General features: G+C 40.2%; 2 protein-coding genes across 6 annotated transcripts in view; one reads left to right on the forward strand and one right to left on the reverse strand.

The window, feature by feature from the left end:
• tfec (transcription factor EC) overlaps positions 1-23,357 on the forward strand; it is a 42,402-nt gene extending 19,045 nt beyond the window's left edge. Inside the window, exons 1-8 of one of the 5 annotated variants that reach the window (XM_034234270.1) lie at positions 11,195-11,425; positions 15,137-15,391; positions 16,098-16,199; positions 18,349-18,394; positions 19,530-19,586; positions 19,709-19,784; positions 20,700-20,847; positions 22,031-23,357. In XM_034234270.1, coding sequence (XP_034090161.1) covers positions 11,339-11,425; positions 15,137-15,391; positions 16,098-16,199; positions 18,349-18,394; positions 19,530-19,586; positions 19,709-19,784; positions 20,700-20,847; positions 22,031-22,477 — 1,218 coding nt within the window. In that variant the 5' untranslated portion in view covers positions 11,195-11,338 and the 3' untranslated portion in view covers positions 22,478-23,357. Of the gene's footprint in view, positions 1-11,194; positions 11,426-11,908; positions 12,028-13,447; positions 13,509-13,903; positions 14,666-15,136; positions 15,392-16,097; positions 16,200-18,348; positions 18,395-19,529; positions 19,587-19,708; positions 19,785-20,699; positions 20,848-22,030 lie in introns of those variants that run through there. The other 4 variants (XM_034234272.1, XM_034234273.1, XM_034234271.1 and 1 more) reach the window with 4 other exon arrangements.
• The window catches only part of mdfic (MyoD family inhibitor domain containing), a 259,828-nt gene that overhangs the window by 38,835 nt on the left and 195,662 nt on the right, over positions 1-25,331 (reverse strand). The gene's annotated exons all lie outside the window — the stretch shown is intronic.

Genomic DNA, 25,331 nt, shown 5'->3' on the forward strand with positions numbered 1-25,331 from the left:
CTTCGTCTCAATATTTACTAATGAAGGCAAAAGAAGTGTGCAGTTTGGGACAACACTCCAAGTCATGTGAGCTCACTCCCACTCACGCACAGAAGCAGACTCACCATGAAAGAGCGCGGGGTAGGAGGGGTGGTTAACTCAATTACCTTAACTTTTTCTGCTCTCTGCACGTGATTTTGTGAGAAATAACTCGGCCGCTTGTTACTCACTCAGCAGGCATCCTCTTGGCCGACAACAGCTTTTTATTATCTTCTAGTTTCTTCCATTGCCATAGCAAAGGGTTTCCATACCTGGGTGAGCCATGTCAAGCAATTAATACCCTGAAATACGCCTTTTAAGTGAGTCTTTGGTCTCTGGGGCTCCCCATGGTGATGAAACGATCGGTGTCGTCTCACGTTAGCCTCGCAAGACGCCTCCTCTGCCTGCACATCAGATCATTAACATAACCACAGATAGAGAGAGACCATGATGGAGATAAAGACAGACACAGAGCAAGACAAGGGACAGATAGAGGGAGGAAGCCAAGAAGAGAGGTGGAACAAGTGGAAGTATAAATTAAGATGAAGTTGCTTTAAGTCAGACAGCAACACTATATATTTCACAATACATACACAAATGTGTATAATGTGAGATTATAAAGTAGATTATCCTCATGTTGTACTTCATGGCAGGATTACTGAATGGCCCTAATAGGGACGGGCCTAGGGGCCCAAAGTGTCAGAGGCCCCTGGGCTTCACCTAAATAATTTCACTCTAAGAAACATGTAACAACCAGGAAGAGACACACAATGTCTACACAAAGATGCCTTGCAACAAGTCCAAAACAATTCCAAATGAGACAGAATAACCACAAAAAGTAATCAAATGACCACAAAGAGACACAACAAAACCAGAGAAAGATATCTATTGACTACAAAGAGACATAAAATGACAACAAAGACACACAGATCAGAAAGATGACAGAAATACAAAGAAACTACAAAGATAAACACAACTACAGAGATATGTGTATCAAATACAAAGAGGACTACAAAGAGACACAAGTTGACCACAAAGAGACGAAAACTCAGAGACAAAACTATAGAGACACTCAAAAGAGACACATCAACTACAAAAAGGCCTACAAACAACTACAAAGAGACATCAAATTACTACAAAACAACCAAGGGACACACTTCCCCTCGTTAGACTTGAAACCACAAAGAGAAATGTAACATTAAAAAATAAAATAAAAAAATAGACTTGAAACCGCAAAGAGACACAAAACGAATATAAAGATAAACAAACCACTACAAAAAGAGAGGAGATTCAGTTTTCAGATCTATGATTTAATTTCTACATTCACAAATTGAGATTGAGACATCCCTATCTCTAAAAAACAAGTGAAATGGACAGACAGCTAAAGTAGATGCGTTCTGTGTGATGGATCACCTATGTAAACTTAAGTTTGTGTAAGATGATTTGTAGAACATACTGAAATTAACCAGGACCAATTGCACTTTACACCGTAGGATATCAATTTGAAAACGTATAGAATGCTGCAGAAAATGTTCAGCTAATGTAAAGAACATACACTCTGCATGTCAAGGGCTAAAACACGCACAACCAGCAGCGAGGCCCTTTAATCCCTAATGCTTTGAGACAGCAGTTGCAGCCGCTCAATTACACTGAGATGAAAGTGATCAGACATGATTATTAATTACAGCATTACAACACATGTTGACAGTGATTCACTGATGAGATCTGTCATTGTGAAAACTTCACAGACAGCAGAAAAAAAAAGTAAATTAACATTCGTTTTAGTTCATGCATGCATTATCATCGCATAAGTGCAACGCATGCTTGAGAATTCACGCTGGTGGAAGCAGAGAGGGCAATGTGCAGAGTTTTGGTCAGAAATATTTGTAATTGTTATTTAGTGATGTATCACATTGTGTGACCGCCATTGAATAAAAAAAAAGATTAGCCAACGTATTATTTTATGATATTTTATTTATAATTGTTTGTATTTGTTATGTATTATTTGCACTTTTTGACCCTTAAAAAATAAGAATATTTAAAATCGTATGTTGGTAAATGTTTTATAATATATAGTCCTCAACAAAAAATATTTCTTCCTAGGGGAATTGGCAAATAATGAGGAATTCTTCTTGGTTTTCTGAGCTGGCATCCCATGTTAGGTTTAGGCAATTAAAACAGATAATTTCCTTGTGTTGACGATATCAATTCTGGGTCAAGTCATTCAAGTCCCACGTGTAAAGCTTGCAAAGGAACAGGTCTGAGTGGATTTGTGCAGCTGTTGAGTTTTAGTGAACCTTATTTGGGGCAAAGAAGCAGCTGGCATCTGAGGAGGCGCGTGGTAGTCTAGAGCGGGGGGGATTGGCAGTCACAGAAACGTTGTAACACACTTGGAACTAGCAGAGACTAAATAATGGGAGAACAAATAAATTGAACTCAGACATAGCTTATTACCCAATTACCCGAAGATGGCAATTGGGGTGATAAGAGAGGACGACTGGCGGAGAAGCAAGGTCCAATAAAGAAACCGGAAAATAAATAGAGAAATACAGAAAGAAATGAATAATGATCATATTATATATATATTAACTAAAAGGAGATTTTTGTGTGCTAATATGCTGATTTAGGATGGATGGAGATGCATTTTAGGGGGTTTAGGTGAAGATGTCTCAGTAAAACAACCTTTAAACTGCACTTTTGGTTTGGATAAGTGCTGCATTTATTAATTTATAGTTTGAGATGATCATAGTATGGCCTCAGAGATTTAAGCTAAAAGTGTGGTGCAGGAATGAGTCCTAAAACCAGGAAATTAGTCAGTATCGCACCAAGTCAACAGTTTCTTGAACGTGTTTTAGGTTAGGCAAGGCAAGTTTATTTATATAGCACCTTTCAACACAAGGCAATTCAAAGTGCTTTACAAAAATGAAAGACATTAAGAGCATTAAGGAACATATTATAAAATGATATCTAGAAACAATAATTTAAAAGCAAATATAATAAAACTTACAGTGCAGTTTAAGATATGAATATATCAATTCAAAGCAGCGGCAAAAAGAAAAGTCTTCAGCTGGATTTAAAAGTAGTAAGAGTTGTAGCGGACCTGCAGGTTTCTGGGAGTTTGTTCCAGATATTTGAGCATAATAACTGAACGCTGCTTCTTCATGTTTAGTTCTGACTCTGGGGACAGAAAGCTGACCAGTCCCTGAAGACCTGAGAGATCTGGATGGTTCATAATTTAGCAGGAGGTCAGAAATGTATTTTGGGCCTAAACCATTCAAAGCTTTATAAACCAGCAGCAGTATTTTTGAAATATATTCTTTGACACACAGGAAGCCAGTGTAAAGACTTCAGAACAGGAGTGATGTGATCCACTTTCTTAGTGTTAGTGAGGACTCGAGCAGCGGCGTTCTGAATCAGCTGCAGCTTCCTAATAGATCTTTTAGTGAGACCTGTGAAGACACCATTACAGCAGTCCAGTCTACTGAAGATAAAAGCATGGACAAGTTTTTCCAAATCCTGCTGTGACATTAGTCTTTTAATCCTAGATATATTCTTTAGGTGATAGTAGGCTGATTTAGTAACTGTTTTAATGTGACTGTTGAAACTCAGGTCAGAGTCCATGACTACACCTAGATTTCTGGCTTTATCTGTTGTTTTGAACATTGCAGACTGAAGCTCAGCGCTAACTTTTATACGTTCTGCCTTGGCTCCAAAAACCATTACCTCAGTTTTATCTTTGTTTAATTGGAGAAAGTTCTGACACATCCGGTCATTGATTTGTTCAATGCACTTACTCAGTGTTTGAATTGGAGCATAGTCTCCTGGTGAAATTGTTATGGTGTCATCTGCATAGCTATGGTAACTTATTTTGTAGTTTTTCATTATCTGAGCCAGTGGTAGCATGTAGACGTTAAAGAGAAGAGGCCCCAAGATGGAGCCTTGAGGAACCCCACCTCATATTTGTCAACTCCGATGTGTATTTATCTATAGAAACAAAGTTGTTTCTGTCCTTTAAGTAGGATTCAAACCAATTTAGAACTGTTGCCGAAAGTCCCACCCAGTTTTCCAGTCGGTCTAGTAATATGTTGTGGTCAAGAGTGTCAAACGCAGCACTGAGATCTAATAATACTAACACTGAAGTTCTGCCACTGTCTGTGTTTAAGTGGATGTCATTGAAGGTTAGAGGCCTAAAATAAGTAATGTAGTAAACAAATATTACAAAACAAAATACGTCAGAAGCTTCTATATGTTTTAAAAACGGGGTTTGCAAGTGACTAAATGAGACTTCTAAACGCCATCACGCCTAACGTTAGCCACCTTTAGCTTAGCGGTGGTGACGTGAAGCCAAGCGACTGTTATGTAGTTTGTTTATAGCCTTAACATTAGCTTTTTACATCTGCCGACGCATTTACGCATCGAAAAACCCAAGAACAGTGTTAATATATAAAGATGATCCTGCTAAACTAAACGTGTGTTTACCACATATCTTATTTTCTGCAATAATCCAACAGAAAAATCGCATTGCTTTTTGCCTAGGTTGCCCTTTGTGATGCTAATTTCGGGGTTAGCTTACAAAAATAGGTTTTCACTGCACCACTGTTTTGATGTGAAGTGTGATGTAACAACAACATTTTAGTATAAGTAAGCAGCTCAGTATAAAAACTGACCAGACCTGCATATACCAGCACCTGCATATGATAAAAGCTCTACTGGTCTTTACCTCTTACTCCTCTCTCTTTCATTCCCGGTTTTCATCTCTTGCATCGCTGCAGAGCCCTGAAACTCCCCCCTTCATCACTCATTCAAACGGCAGAGGCACAAAGATAGCCAAACACAGCAAACAAACAGCTCTTTGTCCACAACACTAACTATATATGACTAGTTCTGGTAAGGTCAACGTTGATTTAATTATCTGCTTAGTTCTCATTAAAGGGATTGCATTATTTCATTTCCCACAATCAAGTTAAAGGAGGAGGGGTAATCAATACATCTCCACCAAAAGCTTTTGAACAGTGGCTGGCAAATTTAGCCCAAAAATGCACTTCATGTTGGTAAGGTGGGTTATAATCCTCTTTTTCATGCCATGTTTTTATATATGTATGCTTTGATCAGTTTAATCCTAATCAGTTATATGTTTCTTTGTAGAAGATTTACACAAAGATAAAAAAAACTATTCACTTTGATTCTCATGAATCCCCAGTGTTTGTGGAGTAATTTAATTATTTCGGAAAAAATATGATTGATGATTTGATTATATAATATTTCCATGTATTTAGTCAGGTGTAACCATCTGGCAGCTGGGAGTGCATTTCGAGCATTACTGTACATAGGAGAAAGCTACTTTTTGCAATGTAGAGGTGTATTCAAAGTATATTTATAATATTTAGAAATGTTTACAAGAAATATCAAGAAAAAGTACAAAAAGGAAAGGAGAATTTGACATGATTGAATATTGATTATATATAGATGTAGTTAGCTCAAATAACTAGATACACATGTAAAATGTATAGATGAAATCAGGCGATATACCATTAAAAATGAAAGCTAGCTTAATGTGAATGTTAATTGTTTTAAGTTGAAGTTAAAATACATGGAAGTAGTGAATAAATGGTCCTTGGCCATTTTGTAGCTTTGTCCAAATATTCTCTAGTGAGAATTGATATTCCCTTAACTAGATCCACAATGCATTTTAAAAAGTGTTCATTAATGATTACCATTGTGTAGATTAAATTACTTCAACTGATAAGAGGAGGGACCTTAATGTCCATATCTGCGATTTCATACACTATTATACAGTATGGTACTATTCCCAAGTTGTGAACAGTGAAAAAGTTCAGAACGAGTTTTAGTAATACAAGTTATCATTTGCAATGTAAACAAACTAAGGGGGGCTGACAGCGACTAAACTAGACTACGACTCATTGCATTTTCAATTAGAAGATACCAGGAAGAGTATATAATAATAATAGATTTATTTTGAAAGCACTTTTACATGTGCTCAACGTCGCTTTACAGAGAAAGTGAAAATAAAAGAACAACAAAAGCAATATAACAACAATCACACATTAAAAGCTTCAAAGATTGAAGAGGTGAGTTTTTGTGTGAGTATATAATCAAAGTGGCTATTGGGTATTTTTGGCCACTTCCTTCCTTATTCTGGACGGTTGTATCATCATCTGCTGAAGATGTAAAACAAACATGTGTAAGATAATTTCAGTATATCAACACTAGTTTGCAAACCATTCTTCCCCCAGAATGCAACAAGTGTGAGATGGAAACTTTCAACCTCCATACTCCTAGCCACAAGAGAGCAAACAAACAGCTCTTTGTCCTCAACACAAACCATATATGACTAGTGCCGGTAAGGTCAAAGGTTATTTAATTTTCTGCTTAGTTCTCATCAAACAGCTCTTACATTATTGAATTGACCACAATCAAGTTAAGGGAGGGGGATGACCATGTCTAGACATTACCTCAGATAACCTTCACTTTAATACTAATTGACTATGGATGGGGATTCAAGGATGAAACTGTGATATTAGTGTATTTACAGTATACTTCTACCCTTCCTCTTTCCCGGGTAAAAAATAGAGTAACACATAACTTTGTGATTGAAACACGACAATGTAGAGCTGTGTTTCATCGGCATGACTATGAAAACTTGTACCGTGGAAGCACTGGCTGCTCCCAGTCTGTGGAATGCTCTCCCCGACCAAATGAGAGCAAAAAAGGCCTCAAAACCCATCTCTTCAAAAGAGCCTTTGCCTAGACCTTTTTATTAATTTTTGTATTGCTTTTTATTAATTCTACCGTGTTGTGTAATGTTTATTTATATTGGTCATGCTCACTACTTGTAGCACTTCGGGATTTGAAATCAAATATGAAGTGCTTTATAAATGGAACCCATTATTATTATTATTACTTATAGATTAAAAAGTGTAAGACCTCAAATTGAGCCTTGAGGAACACCACTATTCAATGTAATAGTTTTAAGATGACCATTCGTTCTTTAATACAACATTTGAAATCCATATGTTGAATAATTTGACTTTTTGTTTCAAATTCTAAATTACTCTCTTAACTACTTTCTACTGTTTCTGGGTACAAAACGTGACCACTTAAATATTAGATGCTGTTTTATTTTAAAGTTATAATGGAATATAGCCTGTTATCTAGAAAGAACATTATAGGAACTTTCTAAGGAAAGAAAATGCACGCTTTTCTTTAAATACATATCTTAATAAGGTCCTTAAAACAGAAACAATTAGGATAAGAAACAGTACATATTTTTCTGTCACTGAACCTTAAACCCAGAAGTTAATTTGCTTGAGTGTAACTTGGATTTCTTACTTGATAATTGTGTCTTCAGGCTTTTGCCCTGGCTTAAAAGGCGTTTACTTTGATGAGCTGGGGCTGTCTCACAATCAATCATGTGCATAGTTTTAATAAGACTTCATCTTCATAGTTATAGTTGGAGCCCACCGGGGGCTTCTTTTCACTGTCTGCCAAAGTGAGAGATTAAAGTTGTCTACAGTACAGCTTCTGACATCATCTTTTTACGCTCACTGGACAGTGAGGGTCAAGGCTGAGGCTCCCCTTTCTGGACCAGAACCACTACACTGCAGTTTACCCACAATCCTCTGCTCTAAATTTCTCAGCACCTTTGAGGCTGTGGCTTGAACCATCCTTTGACGCATTAAGATTAGGAGACAGGTTGGGATTTACCTTTACTTATTTACTTCTGTGTGTCCTTTTATCACTGTGACACTTGGTGATTAAATAAATTAACTTCAGTTATAAAGTTTAATAACGTTTTTATAAAAGTTTAATTTGCTTCCATATGTGCATATAGTTGCGTTTAAATTGATTTCAAAAGTTTACTAACGCCAGATGGTATTTGTTTTTCTTGAAGGAAATGAGTCTAAATATTGAGTAATTAGTCAGGGCACAAAGATCATGAGCTTCTCAGTGTCACATGTCAATGGAAAATCGCATTGCAAACAGGATTTCCCCGTCAGGTGATAAAGCTACATGAATATTTGTATTTTGCCTTTTTGTAAAATTGAGTTAAATGAACGCAATAGAAGGTTAAGACGCAGAGTTGACTAAAGGCCTTATGCTTCAAACCGCTACATGTAACCACTGCACAGACGATATCTGCAGCTAGGAAGCAAAGTAGAAGACTCAGAAGTCACAAGAAACTAGACTCCTTTTTTTTTAATATTCTTCCTTCTTCAGCTTTTTTGTCTGAATACATATATGCAGTTAACTGAATGACCCCTGTAAAGCATACATTTTATTTGTCAGGTTGAAACATTTTAAGCTTGGAAACGTATGATGGCTCTTAATCTACATCTATTCGCTTCCCCTTGCATCTATGGAGTTTTTAATTTTTTAAAATTTATATTATATCTGTCATCTGACTTCTTTGATTCCTGAATGAAAAGTCAATTGCTTCTTGCAATTTATTTTGGAATTGCTCTAAGGTCATGCACATGTTGAGAGGTTATCATCTGATGCTAACTTAATTAGCTTGACTTAGCTAACGAGCCTTGCATGTCTTAGCTGGATTTTAGATTGATGGGAATGATTAAATTATAACTGATTAAGTATGTTGATAATATTTGAAATTCAGTAATGGATGCGAACTTTGTGATGGACAGGAATACACACACACACACACACACTAGTTCAGGTGCCATACTTTACATACACAAGCAAAACTGTCATCAGGATAACTCAAGGGTCTCCGATCTCCCAGGTGCTCCTGTGAACAGACTCCTTTCACTACTCGCAGAAAATAATGTGCTCCGACTGATTTAGCAGCAAAAATTGTATGATAGCATTTCCACTAATTACATCTGCTGTGCACTGACGGAGAGGACAGACTGAACCTCATCGTTCTCGTCCTCTGTGTACTTCCTTTCTGGGTCAGCTCTACGTTGACTGTGACTATTGTATTTGTAAAATTGGAAGAAAATTAGACAGTAACAAAATCAAAATACTTTGTTGGTGCACTTTAGTAGGCTGTTAAAGTGCATCTACTTGGAGTCATTCATGTTATCTTTTCTGATCATTTTTATATGACTATCTTAAACAAACAACAACATTCAAGCACTCATACAGAGTTGTTTTCTATTTAATGACACTTTGCTCACAGCTCTATCACTTCAGTAACTTATTTTCTTACAATGAAATCCATTGTGCACCAAATTTGTTGTCCTTTTTAATTCTACGTGTGCATTTTGATTATTTTTCATACCACTGGGGCAGTCCATTTTCATACATTTAATATTTCATCAAGGTAGCAAGTGCGCACGCACACAATGTAATCCAGTTAAAATAGCTATAATATTTAATTCATATGAGAATCATTAAAAGTGCAGTGGTGCCGTGTCCATTATGCATTCCTTTTCTAGCAGGATAAAACAGTCCTCAGATGTGGGAGCTGCACTTTGAAGTGTTGTCTCAGAAGCAGACCAACTCTTACAGGAAGTCCCTGATGTTTAAAACATGGCATGCAGGGGGACTAAAAAAGGTGAGCTTGGCCCAAAGATGAGGCAAAAATGGCCAGCCAGGAATATGGCTAGATCTGATGCACACATCGCACATCAAATAAACACAAAGCAGTCAAATATACACAAGGGTAATGCTGAAATATACCCACAGATACACACTAACAAAGACAGAGTTGAGAACGGGTTGACCTTCAAGTAGCATCGAAATCTTTTGGGCACAGCAGTATAAATACATCTCTGATCCAGCTAAGTGAGACTGTAGGTTATTATAATGCTTGGTTGTGATGAGAAGTCCTTTCTGCAGAGATCCTGTACACATAGTATCAAGACAGGCATTCTCTATGTAATGAAATCATCCACCATGGACACGTGTGGGACAAATTGCAATTTAACAGCTGAGAGTAAACATTAGCTTATTGTGCTTAGTGTTAAACTGACTCCTTAAACACATCGTCTCCACCACTGCCTTGTTACATTTAATTTAAATTCTGGTGTGTTTACAGTGTTAGTGCATAAAAAACATGTTTAGAATCCTTGGTTATTATTAGCAATAATCAGCTGCAGGAATAAAAGTATTCTGAGGATTCCTTCTGATTTCACTCCTGACCTAAAACAGGGATGCATATTATATGATTTTAAAGAGGCCCCTTTATACTTTTTGGGGTTTTCCCTATTCCTGTAGTGTGTTATATATATCACACCCTGATGTAGCCCTTTGTTTACTTCCGTATCATATTGACATCACGATGTAACTTATATTGGCTAGCACTCCAACACATTGTAGTTGATACAGGAGAAGGGGCGAGGATGTCTGTAAGCGGTTTACCAATTACAGAGTCGGCCAACTAACCAATCAGAGCGGACTGGGCTCTGGTTTCAGACAGAGGGTGAAAAGAGGTGCTGCAGCGGAGGCAGTATGAGAAGAATAAAGACCTGTTTGAACATTAAAGCATTTGAACAACACAAAATACAAATATGTACCTGAAAATGAGCAGAATAGGGCCACTTAACTGAAGCCATATAAACACAGCTGTATTGTGTGTTAGCATTGTTAGCTGTAGTGCTACATCAACACATTTGATTGAACCAAAATATCAACCATATTGATTTGTTCTGGTAGGATTTTAAAATGTCAACTTTCCCTATTTAATAAGCCATTTGATTTAGCAGATTTGTTTTTATCATCTAGACTAGAGTTTGGGATTACAGGTTGATTTCCTCTGATCTGCGTGAAGTTTGCTTTGCCCATTACTTTTCTGAGAGCAATTCTGGAAATGCTTGTATAGCCCTTTTTTGTGGCCTAACAGTAACTAGGACATGATAACAACTCTGTGCGAGTGCAATCTGTGTGTTGTATTTTCTCACACATATACACAGATTACATTTCGGTGTGTTTCCCTATGTGAGTTTTGATGAGCCTTGCAAGGGAAGTGGGTGTCATGAAGATAACCTGGGAGAATGTGCTGAGTGGGGCTGGATGTTCAGCAGGAAGGAAAGTGTGGTGATCAACAAGCAGGAACTCTCATTCTGTCAACTTATTACCCCCTGCACTCGCACACTGCAACCCCCCTAACCGTCATCTGTATTTCTGTCTCTGTCAGGCTTTTTTCCTGACCGAAAACATACACACACAGGAAGCGGCCCGTGCGGCTCCCAAATAAGCTGATGTGACATGCCTTCCTTTCCGATATTTCTGCGAAAGCTCAGGAGGGAGGCTGAGCACCTCTCTTCTTCTTCCTCTTCTTCTCACAGCCGTAGCCGTGACAGTTCATGTTCTTCTGTTAGAAGTTTTTGCTGCACCTATGGTTGGAGACGCTGCCACTCTGGGAGCCATGAATCGCTGTTGTGTGGTCAAAGTGATCACCATGACTGAGATACAACTTCTAAAGGTAGGGGGGAGCGCCTCAGAAACAGCACTGGCAAATCAGCTGTGTGTGACTTTGTGTGCAGTCGTTTCTGCTTGCATGAGATCAATCGTCCGAGTTTTATAAAAGGCATGCACTTACAGTACAACCAGAATAAGTGAGTAGCCACCGTGGAATGCAGATTCTGTGATCCGTTTGCTATCCCAGTCTTATCTTCCCTCACATTTCACAACCTAGGGTGCGTGGTTACGGATATTTACTGGTCAGCAAAAACACTGTGAGGATGTCTGAGAAGGTTTATTCTTCTTCCACTTTCATCTTATCTCCGTAAATAGGGATATTTCAGCATTGCTACTGTCAATTTGTCGTAGAATACACACATTTTGCAGAAATGAATCCTAAACCTCCTCTTAGGTTTTGTCCATAATTTGTTCAGCTTGTTAATGTCACCAACACCCAGTGTTTCATAAGTTTTAGGATTTTTCTGAAGTGAAAGAAGAACTTGGGCAAGACTGAAACTGAGTTAGGCAAGAGCTTTCCATTTTCGAAAGGAACACCTGGGAGTGTGTGTGACAATGGAGCAGCAATTTATTGGGACTACAGAAATACAAATAGAGGACAAGTATGTAAGTTAAACAGATACATATTCTATATTACTACTGGAAAAAACATGTGTGATGCTCTTCACAGTAGAGCATCTGTTCAATTTGATCAACCTGCTGCATTCGTGTTTAGTTAAGATCCCTGCAAGAACACAAATTGTGTTAGTGAAAGAATTAGGAGAAGATTGATTAATACAGAAAGAGAGGAATAGGCTCTGCGTGTTGGAGAAGGCTTTTCAGACATCTTTATTTTACTGGTTTAAAAGTCTCTAATGAGAATAATTAAGTTAGGGAAATGCAGCTGATCTCCTAATCACAGTCAAGTTTGTATATTTTTACTGCAGGAAGGCAAGGCAAGGCAAGGCAAGGCAAGGCAAGGCAAGGCAAGGCAAGGCAAGGCAAGGCAAGGCAAGGCAAGGCAAGGCAAGGCAAGGCAAGGCAAGGCAGGCAAGGCAAGGCAAGGCAAGGCAAGGCAAGGCAAGGCAAGGCAAGGCAATGCAAGGCAAGGCAAGGCAAGGCAAGGCAAGGCAAGGCAAGGCAAGGCAAGGCAAGGCAAGGCAAGGCAAGGCAAGGCAAGGCAAGGCAAGGCAAGGCAAGGCAAGGCAAGGCAAGGCAAGGCAATATAGCACTTTTCAACACAAGGCAATTCAAAGTGCTTTACAAAAAATGAAAGACATTAAGAAAATGGCATTTAAAATCAGTCATTAAAAAGAAAAGCTAATAAAATAAACATTAAAAGAAAAAATACATGGATAAAAGTTACAGTGCAGTCTAAGATATGAATAGTTCAATTAAAAGGAAGGAAGTATGAACGGAAAACCAGACGGAGATTATGGTATTTTTTTTAATGCATTGACTGATTTCATTGCTTTGGTTTCAGTGGATGGTTGTCTGTAGAGTCAGCAGAAGGTTTGCATGTCAGGAATAACTGTGCAAATGTGTGTAAATTGAGAGTGAACCTGTGACCTCTTCTCGAGCAGAAACCTCAAACACTGCCTGGATTGTTGGAGCAGGTGCAAGTATTGAGAAAGAGAAAAATGGTCACTACAATCCCAAACTTGATCCTTGATTGATTAAATTATTATCTTATTCCGCGCCCCATATGCACGGTTGGCATTGATAATTTTCAGCATGTCCTCTTCACACATACACAGGCCCGCCATTGTGGATGTTGGCCTCAGTGACTGAAGAACCATTACCTCTCAAATCTAATCAGATTCCCTTAAGTGGATAACAAGCGTGTCTCCGGCATTTACAGTAGTGAGAAAGCTGAAGTGAAACCAGGACAAACCTTTGTCACACAAAGCAGATGTGGCATCCCTGCTGCAGCTATCCATAGTGGAAAGAAATGTTGATTGACTAACAACTAGCATCTTGTTTGGCCTGGAGAAGACAGATAAGAGCTCTCAGTCACTACTGACAAGTTGAGTATTGTGACTGTTCTTAGTTTGGTGGATGAGCGGTGAATAAGGGCATCCAGTCTAGCTGAGGAAGACAATTTAATGGTGAGTTTCAGTACAATTCCACACGTGCTAAGGCTAAAAGTCCCTGTGGTTTAGCTGTGTTGGGCTTCAAACAAAACATTTACTCTTGCTAGCAATCTGAAACTGCAACATGCTACTTGCTAGCTGGCAACTCAGCAAATGTGTGACTTTTAAGAGAATAATTAACTCACGCTTGGAAACATAAAAATCTAAATCACAAGATTCTTTATTAAATTCCATCTGCGGTTTTATTGTGGAAGCCTTATTTGACCCGATATGAACAGAAGCTAATAGTGGCTAATTGTAGCAAACACAAGGTTTCTATATCTTTCAACAGACTCTTCTCCAATTGTTTTACTGTTACTGTAGCATAGTATTTTACCTTACTGCATAGCATTTAGCATGTCACAAAGTAGTTGAACTTGCCTTCCAGCTTAGTTTTGCTTATGCTTTCATTATTGGTGATTTTACTTTAGAAATGAAACTTGGTTTAGTGGGATTTTTACGAGTAAGTAATACTCTACAGGAGAAAAACTAATAATAAAAAAGCTTCTTTGTGATTTGCAAACCAGAAAAGACGTCTTTCTAATGTAAATAATACAGCAATAAAGACTTTAAAAATATTGCAGTTATTGTTTGGGAAACTGATATTACTAAAATATCTACAATGAAACCAGTGAATGATTGAAAAAAAGCTTGGTTAAAAATGGCATTAGAGTTATTTAAATCATCCATTGGAGAACAAGGGTCAATTGTGCTGCCACAACCCCAGCAGGCAGAAGAGTAGGCTGGGAGCTGATCACCGATTGGTCAGTCAGACAGAAAAGGGCGGTCCGCATGAATTTGTGACAGACGCTAAAGGCAGATATCCTGCAGTGATCAAACCCCGGGTGATCTGACAGTCCAGTGTTTGAAGTGATTATCATGCTACGCAACATAAAGGCTTACCCCCAGCTTTGGGCCTAATTAGTTCACTTAGGACCCTTTATAAGACTTCGGTAGGGGACGGGGAAGTACAGACACTCACTGAGAAGTCAACAGCTCAACAGGATAGCAGCACATCTGGATCCTTAAGGTTGATCTGCTGCTACACCAAAAAAAACAATCTGAAGAAGAGAATGCCACACTTAACTGACTGCAGTTACTTCACGATGCGGGACGCAACCAGAGCTTCAAATGTAAGAATATCAACATTTAGAAACTTGGTTGAATATTTGGAAATCATGTACCAACGCATGTGTAAGGCTTTTATTACTGGTTTGTAAATGTTGACTGTTGGCTGGTTGTATCTGTTTGTATATTAATATGATATGAAAGTAAGCAAAAAAGTGTGAATTTTTGTCAACTTTGGAAAACACTTTTGCTATTGAACAAGATTTTACGTCACAAACAAGTACACTTATATTTAAATATCATACTTCAGAAATGGCCTTCATGGAATCAATCGTACTTCTCATAAAGAAATTTGCTACACATTTAATTACATTTGCTGCAAAAGTGAGTAATAATGGGAAACACCAACCCGCAACTATGTCTCTGTTGAATCAGACCATCACAGCCAACAGCTGCGGTAAAAACCGTGTGTGTTCCTAGTCGGTGTTGTTTTGGGAATGCTTGATCAACAGACTTTTCCTTTGTTTTTGCTGCAGGTACAGAGCCACCTGGAGAACTCCAAGTACCACCTCCACCAGACCCAGAATCAGCAGGTCAAGCAGTACCTGACGCTGGGCTCCAAGCTGCCCTCTTCGACCGGGCAGGGCCACGCTATCCCACACCCCCACGCCCAGGGCCAGTCGCTGGCCACCGTGCCCATCATGAGGAACGGACACATGCCCTCCGTGAGCGACGGCAGCAACCCAAACAGCCCCGTTACCCTCCTCAATATGGCCAATCATGACAGCGAGGTGAGTGGACTGATGGTGGAAACAAAGTGTCTGAATGTGAACTGGGATGTTTCTAAATATATGGAACTGAAATTGAGAAAAAGCCAAGAATGAAATTGCAACAAAGACATTTAACCACAGACTTGATGAAGTGACAGTCATCATTTTTGGTAAATGTCACAACATTCTTGACACGTTTTCCTGTTACCACTCCCTAAATATTTCAGATAAAACCATTTTCTGTTCTGTTTTGCATGCGTCTTAGTTCCTCGATTTAACGTCTGTCATTTAGAGAGATTAATCATGGCAGATTCTTTGTAACCTGTAATATAATTCACAAGTAACCTTCTACATTCTTTGTCTGGAGTACATCCAAGTAATCATCTAAACAAAGTGATGCCATTATTGATTTCCTTCTCTCTCTGATGTGTTCATCAATCACTTCAGACAGCCTCTGATGAGAGAACCCCTTCAAAGGAAGACACTACTTTGATAACAGACAGGATTTTCCCACCAAACCTGCTAATTAACGTAAGACTAGTCGGTGGGGAACTTGTCGGTTATTGGATTAGTCTCTGGACAGTTCCTCCTGTTCCTTGTGTCTATTCTGATTTGTTCGATTTGAATGTTGAGATTTCAAAAAGATCAGACTTGGACAGCATTGCTATTTCGGTACACACATCACAAGCCTGTCCATGAGTAAACTGAAATGACTGCTTTCTTTTAGTTTCCAATGGATGAAGTTATTGATGACCTAATCAGTCTTGAATCCGGTTTCAATGACGGAGGCTTGGATTGCATGGAGTCTAACCTTATGATGCAAAACAATGTAAGTATAAATCCCATCTACATAGTAACGCTTTTAAATTTAAATGTTCAAATGCGACAGACTATCAGTAGTTTTCTCTTTTGTTTTGATTCCTGCACAATCCTTTGGTTTTGTGTGCCTTCTTAGCTCACGTTATTGCAGTTATGCCCAGCGAATGACTTCTGTGTTTTTAAGTTGAATTGGGGACATGAAAGTGAAGTTTCCTCAACCCAATCTTTTGGGCGCAGGCTTGACTTGCTTGGGAAAAAGGGGACCTGTCTTAGTTTGGGGTCGGATTAAGTCTGGAGATGAGTCAAAGTTCATTCGGGGCTTAGCAACATTTCTCACATTACTCAAGAAGACCAACAATGCAGATTAAGTTAAAAAGGAGGATGTTTTTGCACATAGGGTAAAAAAGTTGGAACAAAAGAAGACTTTAAATGTATAGTGACCGTCTCAATGCAAGCCCTATCAGTGGCATTCATGGCCAGGAAGGAATTCTAAAACTCTGGGGAAAAAATGTGGGACAAGGGGTCCATTTGGCCGGGGAACATAGCAACACCTGAGCCAAATACAGGGAGAGTTTGTGGGATGGGAACCCTGGGAATCTGGCCTGACTCCTTAAATACAGAGGAAGACAGATTGGTGCACAAAAGACTCATACACCCTGATAAAGTGACACACAGCCAAACACAACAGATACTGTGACAGAGTAGGAATGAGAGGGGGGAGGAAAAGATAATGCTGGGGAGGGGTGAGAGATTTAGTCGGAGAGAGTTACTGAGCCATTGGATTGGGCTAATGCATACACTCCCTATGGGCTTGTTCAGAAATGATACCATGCTTAAATGGATCAATTCATCCTAATTAGTCATACAGTATGATGCATCACGTCGTTTCGCCGTGTCAACACATCCAGGAACATAGACGGGAGAGGGACTGAAGTGATTGAAAAAGGAGTAGTAGGGGAATTGTTGCAATCTCTCACTTTGATAAGCACTTGTGTCCCCTCCTCCTCCTACTCTTCTCCTCCAATCTTAGTGAGATAATGAGAAAGACACAAACTAAACCAACTGCCGATATCTGACATGTCTGCAGTTCCTTCCGTTTTGTTTCTTCTGCTTTTGCTTCCCATGTGCGACTTGCCATGCAGCCTTATCACGTTCACCAGTCTGGCAGTCAGATTTGACACACAAGTCTTGGATAAAATTGGCTGTGCGCATCGTGGAATGCATGGTGGCTTCTGTAGCCTGTTCCCATAAATACACAAATGCGAATTAGACACACATGTGTGTCAGCACGCTATATCTTGACATCTCTCCAGTCCGTGAAAAGACGCCATTATCGCAGAACCGATGCACGCTTTCCCAGACAAGAAGGGACCCGTAGGAAAACAGTTTTGCCTCTGTTCAAGCAGTTGACCTAGCTAGCCTTTTCATCCAATGGGAGGCTATTTTAAACACAGAGGACATCTCTGTGTTAGGAGCACTTTCAAGTGGAGGGGTTTTGAAAAGGGTGAAAGGGTGGCATTAGCAGATCAAGGCACGAAGTCTGGACAAACCAAACCTCAGACGGCTGCAAGCCTCGGTTGGAGGTTAGGCTTAGATGGGGTAACGCTGGAGGACAACCCTTCATTGACCTGGTTCCAGCAAGGTTAAGTTCTTGTTAGTCTTTTTTACACAAGATGAGCAGGCGATCTGAACATGAAAAAAAGGCGCTGTCCTGCTGAGGGAGACATGTGGGTACTACAACCCCCTGCTGGGAGGGCCAGAGCCAGAGGCCTGGGGGCTGACAACCTTTCTGTGATCCCTTCTCTTGTGATTTTATGTCAATGACAAACAAAGCCACACAGCAGCTAAAAACAACTATTTGTGCTGAGGCTTTTGTTAGAGTGTGAAATGCAAATGCTTTTACATTACATTACATGTTACTTGTTAGACGCTTTTATCCAAAACGACTTACATACTCAATACTGTGGGCAATCCCCACAGGAGCGATTTGGGGTGAAGTGTCTCAGGGACACAACGACATGCTGACTGCAGTGGGGTTTGAACCTGTGCTCCCCTGATCCCAACACCAACGCACTACCCACTGCGCCACACGCCTCCACATGCATCCCCTGTGACTGACCACTTATCTTTCTCTCCCCCCCCTCTTCTCTGTCCTATAGGAGTCCCTCAGTGGCAGCATGCTGGATCTCTATGGGGGTGAACAAGGTATGAACGCCCCTAATGAGTCCCACATCTAACCCCAGAAAGCTCACTGTAAAAAAGGAATACTCAGGTATGAAATCATGCCATAGCTTTAACCTAAGAACAAAGCATTTAATAACATGCTCACATTGATGTTCAAGTTAAAAACACACATTTTGCTTGTTGGTTTAAGACATTTAGGAAACAAATAAAGGCATATTTCTTATACATTAAAGCTAAAGTGTGGTGCTGCAAAGTAAGGCAAAGGTGTTCATTATTTCTAAAACCCAGTCCAATTGCATGTGTCAGACAAATGTCGATTTGTGTCCTGTATTTTTTGAGAAACAGAGCCCTTTTTTTCTCAATGGTTCCACTAATAGACTGCCGAAACGTGTAGACTTTTTGTCACAGTGCAAAACAAATAAAAATACTAACAAAGGGCCCTTTTAGACATTTCTTATTAATGTCATGCATCAAGCAAAGTAGCCTAATTGATTTAGGAAATAGAAAGGACGCCCGAAGAACCCTTTACTCTCCACGGGTAAATAAGTAAATTGCCATCTGTTACGTTTGAGCGCGGGCAGAGAGGACAATTGGCTGTTACACAGACTTTAAATTGTCCTGATTGAATCAACAGAGACAAATTGGGAAATCCAATCTCAGGTCCCCAATTATGTAATTTGGAAGAATGTGAATACAAATATGGATGCACTGGCATTTTTGTCCCCCATCCAGTGTAGTGAATTTGCCAAAGTGTCCTAATTATGGTAGTTAAAAAGTGATCCCCATTTTTGCGTCCACAATGAGCTTCAGACATGCTGGACGGGATATATTGGGCTTATTCAGTGTGTGTGTGTGTGTGTGTGTGTGTGTGTGTGTGTGTGTGTGTGTGTGTGTGTGTGTGTGTGTGTGTGTGTGTGTGTGTGTGTGTGTGTGTGTGTGTGTGTGTGTGTGTGTGTGTGTGTGTAAGGAGGTCAAACTAGTGTCTGGGGTGTGGGCTAATGAACGGGAATTCCACATTCTGGCTGACCCTGCCCCTGAACTCCCTCAAAACAACTGATTGTGTGTCTCCTGACTGGACCTTTTGTGGCGTTTTGCGTACTTACGTTTTCTAAATTAGTGTGCGTTGCTAATAAAGTTGTTCCCCTTCTCTCGACAGAACTTGACACAAGAGGGATGGCGAAAGAGAGACAGAAAAAAAACAACCATAATCTGAGTAAGTGTCTGCCACCGCCTTTCAACTCCCTCACAGTATATCATCTTAAATGACTTATAGCTAGCCTTTAGCGCAGCAGAACACAATGTCTTAATTAACTTTTTCTTCTTCTGCTTGTTCAGTCGAAAGAAGGAGAAGATATAACATCAACTACAGGATCAAGGAGCTTGGGACGCTCATACCAAAGTCGAATGACCCGTAAGTTGCACAATCTGAATGTATTTATTGAAACAACAACCCTTCTTTGCTGCATTTGTCATGGAAATAACTGCAAGACCATTTTCTGGCGAAGAAGCGCATATTCAATTCAGAGCACAAGGACATTTTAAACGTTGTTCATTGAATTCAAATGAGTACTCAAGCACATTTCAGTCATATTTCAAGGGTGCACTTGAACTTCCATTGTAGTCGAAGCTCCACGAGCTGTACCTCCTCTCGCTGGGTCCCGGCAGTTCAGCGCAAAGCATGAATGATGAGGAAAGGGGTCAAATGCAAAGAAGCAGGCCAAGCCATTTGGAATCAAAGTTTGAAGCACAATTGGAACATGGAGATGGAGTGTGGCGCTGAATTGAAATCCACCTGCCATCTTTCCACAAATTGAACTTTGCTTTAAATTTAAATGGAAGGTTACCGTTGTCATCGCGCCATTAACACGAGATAAAGGAGATTATTAATGCTGATCACACCAACCTCTCATTCCTTTGGAAAGGACAATTTTACTACAGCTCCCCTTTACTTAAAAGGAAGCAATAATATCTGCAAAAGAACGACTTGCACTCTAGCACCTCGAGTCCAATACTCAATTTTCTGCTCCGTCTTCCTACTTAGCACTCACCTATTTTTACTCGAGGATTAATTTTACCGAACAAGGAGGTACGAGAATGGACTTTCCACATAGCTACTTAACTATTCTATTAAAATTCCCATTCCCATGTAATGTCCAAGGATGAATAATTGCCCCATGTAAATCACCTTTTCTTATTCATATCATAAAAGCCGAAAAAACCTCTGTGTTAAAACTTTTCCCCCCGTTTCTTTCTTCTCATTTTTTATGAAGGATATTCTGCCGACATCTGAATTAAAGGTTATCTTTTACATTTCTCCTTTCTGCAGAGACATGCGCTGGAACAAAGGCACCATCCTGAAGGCCTCGGTGGAGTACATAAAGTGGCTGCAGAAGGAGCAGCAGCACGCTCGGGAGCTGGAGAGCCGTCAGAAGAAGCTGGAGCAAGCCAACAGGAGACTTCTGCTGAGGATCCAGGTAAGAACATGGAACGGCCTACAAATCGGCATTTAGTTCACATCTTAAGAATCAAAAGTAGATTAAAGGTTACCTATTATGCAAAATCCACTTCTTCATGTCTTTTATACATAAAGACATGTCCCCTCTGTGTAAAAAGATTCTGAAAGTTTCAGGAAAAAAGATTCTCTCTCTTTTTGTCCTGATCCATTTATATAAAAATCTGCCTGAAAACGAGATTTTGGCCACTTTTTAATGTCATAACGATTGTTTGTCTTGTGTAACCATTAGCCAATCACCAACCAAGGTAACCCCCCCCCTCCTTATCACCTGAATCTCCTCCTAGAGCACCATTGTGTTCTTTTTAACCAAATCTCTCTCAGAGGGACGTGGGGAGGGTCTCCTTATTTTCATCTAAAGTAACAGACAGAGAATCAGCACTTTGGAAACAGGGCTGAAACAGAGGGGATGATGGGTAATGCTGCATTGATCTGTTTGGTGTTTGGAGCCAAACACTTCAGAGACATGTTTTGTATATATCTGAGACATATCATATATTGATGAAAAACAGTATAATAGGAGACCTTTAAATCAATGACATTAGCTAGGATATGCTGGGTTTGCTAATAATGGATTATGACAGACATCTTTTCACGTTCTTCTGACGCAAAACCAGAGTTCTTCCTAAGAATTATAACTTTACTGAGACTGATGTCTAATTATCGATCTATTTTAAGCAGCTTCCTCCTGGCTTGTTTTATTATGCCAAAGATGAGTTTGGTAAAGACAGAGGACTCATTCTGACAATCCACCTGACTCATTCATCCCTAATTTCCCCCCCAAACACCCTCCTGCTGTTGTTTACATGAGAGGGTCCTTCCACTCCCCCCATCCCTTAATGCTCAGTGCTAATTACCCAATGAATAAACACAATAAACCCAGCACTTTTCAGTGGGAAATAACCATGTGCCAATGATGGGAAGAACACAACATCTGTTATCATCTTTAAAGATGACCAAACTATCCGAGAAATAGTGACCACAACTGACGTCAAAAGGACAACAAACAAAGAATTGAATTAAACGTGTGTGGGAGTGTGAGAAATATCCAAAGTGTGGGTGGAAAAAGGTGGGGGAATTTTCTCAACACTAGAACATATTTAAATGATCTCTTACTCATGGTTTATTTTCCCTTTACTTTCCAGGAACTTGAGATCCAAGCACGAGCACATGGCCTCCTAAACATGTCTTCAGCGTTGGGGACGGTGGAGCTGTCCTCTCACCTCCTGAAGCAGCAGCAGCAGCAGACGTCTCCCCAGGCCCAGCAGCCCCCCATCTACCAGGAGGACCCTAACAGCGACTACCTCCAGAGGCTAGGGGGTCTTCCTGCCACCATCCCCAATGCCGCCGGGCCCCAGGACCACATCCAGGGCGCAGACGGCTGCCCCACCTTCTCCGACCCGCTGTCCCACTTCACAGACTTCTTCAGCTCCACACTGAAGGAGGAGCACCGGCTGGACGAGATCCTGATGGACGACCCCCTGTCCCCCTTCGGCACCGACCCCCTCCTCTCCACCGGATCACCGGGAGCCGGGTCCAAAGACAGCAGCCGCCAGAGCAGCTTCAGCTCTGGGGAGGACGAAGAACTATAGGTGCCTCTCTACAGGAACTCTCTTCACTGCAGTAATCCCCAGTGGGAAAGGCCATTTAAAGACAATACTGACCTCTCACTGGGTCCTTTAAAGGTCACCTATCATGCTATATTTAGGCAATAGCATAGGTCTCAGATATATAATTAAAAAAACAAAACATGTCTAGCACTTTGAATTGTCGCGTACAGAAAAGTGCTATATAAATAAACTTGCCTTGCCTTGCCTATGAAGTGTTTTGGTCAAAAAACCAAACAGATCACCCATTCTAGCCATGCCTCATATCCATCTATTTCTCTTCCTGTTACAAAAGTGCTTATTCTGGGTATGAACAGGTCTCTCTTGAGAATGAGACCCCGTGTCTCAATGAGATTTTCACCTGTATAAATAAAGGCTAAACATTTTTATTTTTTTTAAAACTGAAAAATAAAATGGGGGCGGGGCTTATGCCGGCTCACCTGGCAGATACTGTCTAAAATGCTGCGGTGATGAAATACAAGGATTATTAGATCAAGGATTATTTCTGAAACAGTCTGGAGCTCAAAGGCTTTCTCTCTTGCCGGTTATACCACAAGTTGAATTCCTTTTTATTTCCTGCTTCTTCTCACACATGCTCTCCAGTACAGGTTAGCTCTGAGTGTTAGCGATGCTAATGTAAACACCGACCATATTACGTCCAAAACAGTCGGGCTGCTCCTGTTCCTCCATCAGCTCTTTTTTGTATACTTTGTACAGACAATGTTTCTCTGCCTCCCACATAGAGCGGGAACAGACTCACAAGAAAAAGGGAGTCATGTATCAGCCTTTAATGTAAATAACTACTGTTTTTAAAAACACTGTGGTAGCTGTACACTGTAAATATGCAAAGTAATCACTGGAAAACCTGCCAAACTGTCCTTTAAAACAAAAAAAAGCACTGCTTCACAAAAGCATTGAAAAACAGTTGCATATGTGTCTTATCATTATCGTCTTGTACGGATGTACTCACCACGATGCCTAACCTTTGTTAGTCTATTTTCAGTGTTTTTGTTAAATAATGTATTTATATGTGTTTTCATGCATGTATTCTCGAAAAATATATATATTATTATCTAACATGTTATCTTTTGTATTCTTAGTAGGGGTGGGAAAAATATAATAAACCGCTTTTTTTGTCATACATGATTTTGACTTCCTGTTGTCATCTCACAGAAGAAATAATATACTTGAGGTGTGTATTAACACACCCTCGATACAAAATACACACAACATACGGACATTGTTATACCAAAATACTACATGAACTCCACTTCAAAGGAGAAGAAAATAAATCATAATAATGATAATAACAAGAAATGGAAGTAGAAATATCTAGAATTTGAAAAAGGCAATATTACAGTATGTAATATTATTACAGTATTTGACTAAATCATAAAATACAATCAATGTTTTATTCCAAAATACTCTATGAACTCCACTTCAAAGGAGAACAAAATGTAACTAATGGAAATTAAAATAATAACATAAACACGACTAATTATACAATATACTAATAATACTTTATACTATAATAGAGTTTTTTATAGTTGAGTTTTTAAAAATAATGATAATAATAATATTGAAAGAAGAAGAAAGAAGAAATGTCTAGAATTTGAAAAAGCATTATTATGTTATATTATTACAGTAGTTTGTGTTCTACATTGAATGGAAGATCTTTTTCCCGCACAGTCTTTGAAAAACATACAATGTAAACTCAACACATGATGGTAGAAATATGATACAACAAGATGACCAGCGGCTGACTGAGTGTAAAAACATCTTGCTGGACGGCAGCAAGGCAGAGAGAGTGAACAAAGGCAGGAAAGTTTCACAGTGGAAGGTGAAGGGCCGGCTTACAAGATGGCTGATTGGCAATGAGTGGCAGAGAGGAGGGAAATTGGATAATAAAGACAAGTAGAGGAGGAGTAATAATTCTTACGAGCCTACTGTGAGCTGATGAGCCCTCGAGGATGAATAACGGTGAGGCATGAAGAGCTGCTCTGAGAGCTGTTAGCTAAAGATTCCTGTGAGGTAAGACCAGGGCCGCCCCTCCCTACAGGCTGATCATGCAGACTGCGTGGGGCCTCACCTCGCGGAGGGGACCTCATGTCGCGGAGCGGGCCTCATCTCGCGGAGGGGGCCTCATCTCGCGGAGGGGGCCTCATCTCGCGGAGGTGTCCTCATCTCGCGGAGAGGCCTCATCTCGCGGAGGGGGCCTCATCTCGCGGAGGTGTCCTCATCTCGCGGAGAGGCCTCATCTCGCGGAGGGGGCCTCATCTCGCGGAGGGGGCCTCATCTCGCGGAGGGGACCTCATGTCGCGGAGCGGGCCTCATCTCGCGGAGGGGTCCTCATCTCGCGGAGAGGCCTCATCTCGCGGAGGGGGCCTCATCTCGCGGAGGGGGCCTCATCTCGCGGAGGGTTCTTCATTATGCGGAGGGAGCCTCATCTGAAGCTCAAATGCGGCGCACCTACAGTGTAAGCGCGCCCCCCCCCCCCCCCCGACCCCCCCACCACAAGTTGGCCGGGGGCGGCCCTGGGTAAGACGCATCAAGTGATCCAAACTGCAGGAAACTGTTGATATCATTAATAAAGTTCGCTGAAGAAAGTTTGTTTGTGACACAAAACTTTGACCTCATTACGATCATGAATCTGATTTGTCTATTCATTCCAAATTCATGCATTAATAATACAACAAACACACGAGCGCCGATACTTCCCAAATGGATTTTCTCCAAATCAAAGCCTCTCTGAATTAATGTTTAAGGGTGTTATTAGCGTGTGTTTCTCTGTAATTAAATCAAAACATTCCTCGCTCCTTTTTACCCGCAAATAAGGCCC

Source organism: Gymnodraco acuticeps, unplaced genomic scaffold (assembly GCF_902827175.1).
Source record: "Gymnodraco acuticeps unplaced genomic scaffold, fGymAcu1.1, whole genome shotgun sequence".
Taxonomy (NCBI): Eukaryota; Metazoa; Chordata; class Actinopteri; order Perciformes; family Bathydraconidae; genus Gymnodraco; species Gymnodraco acuticeps.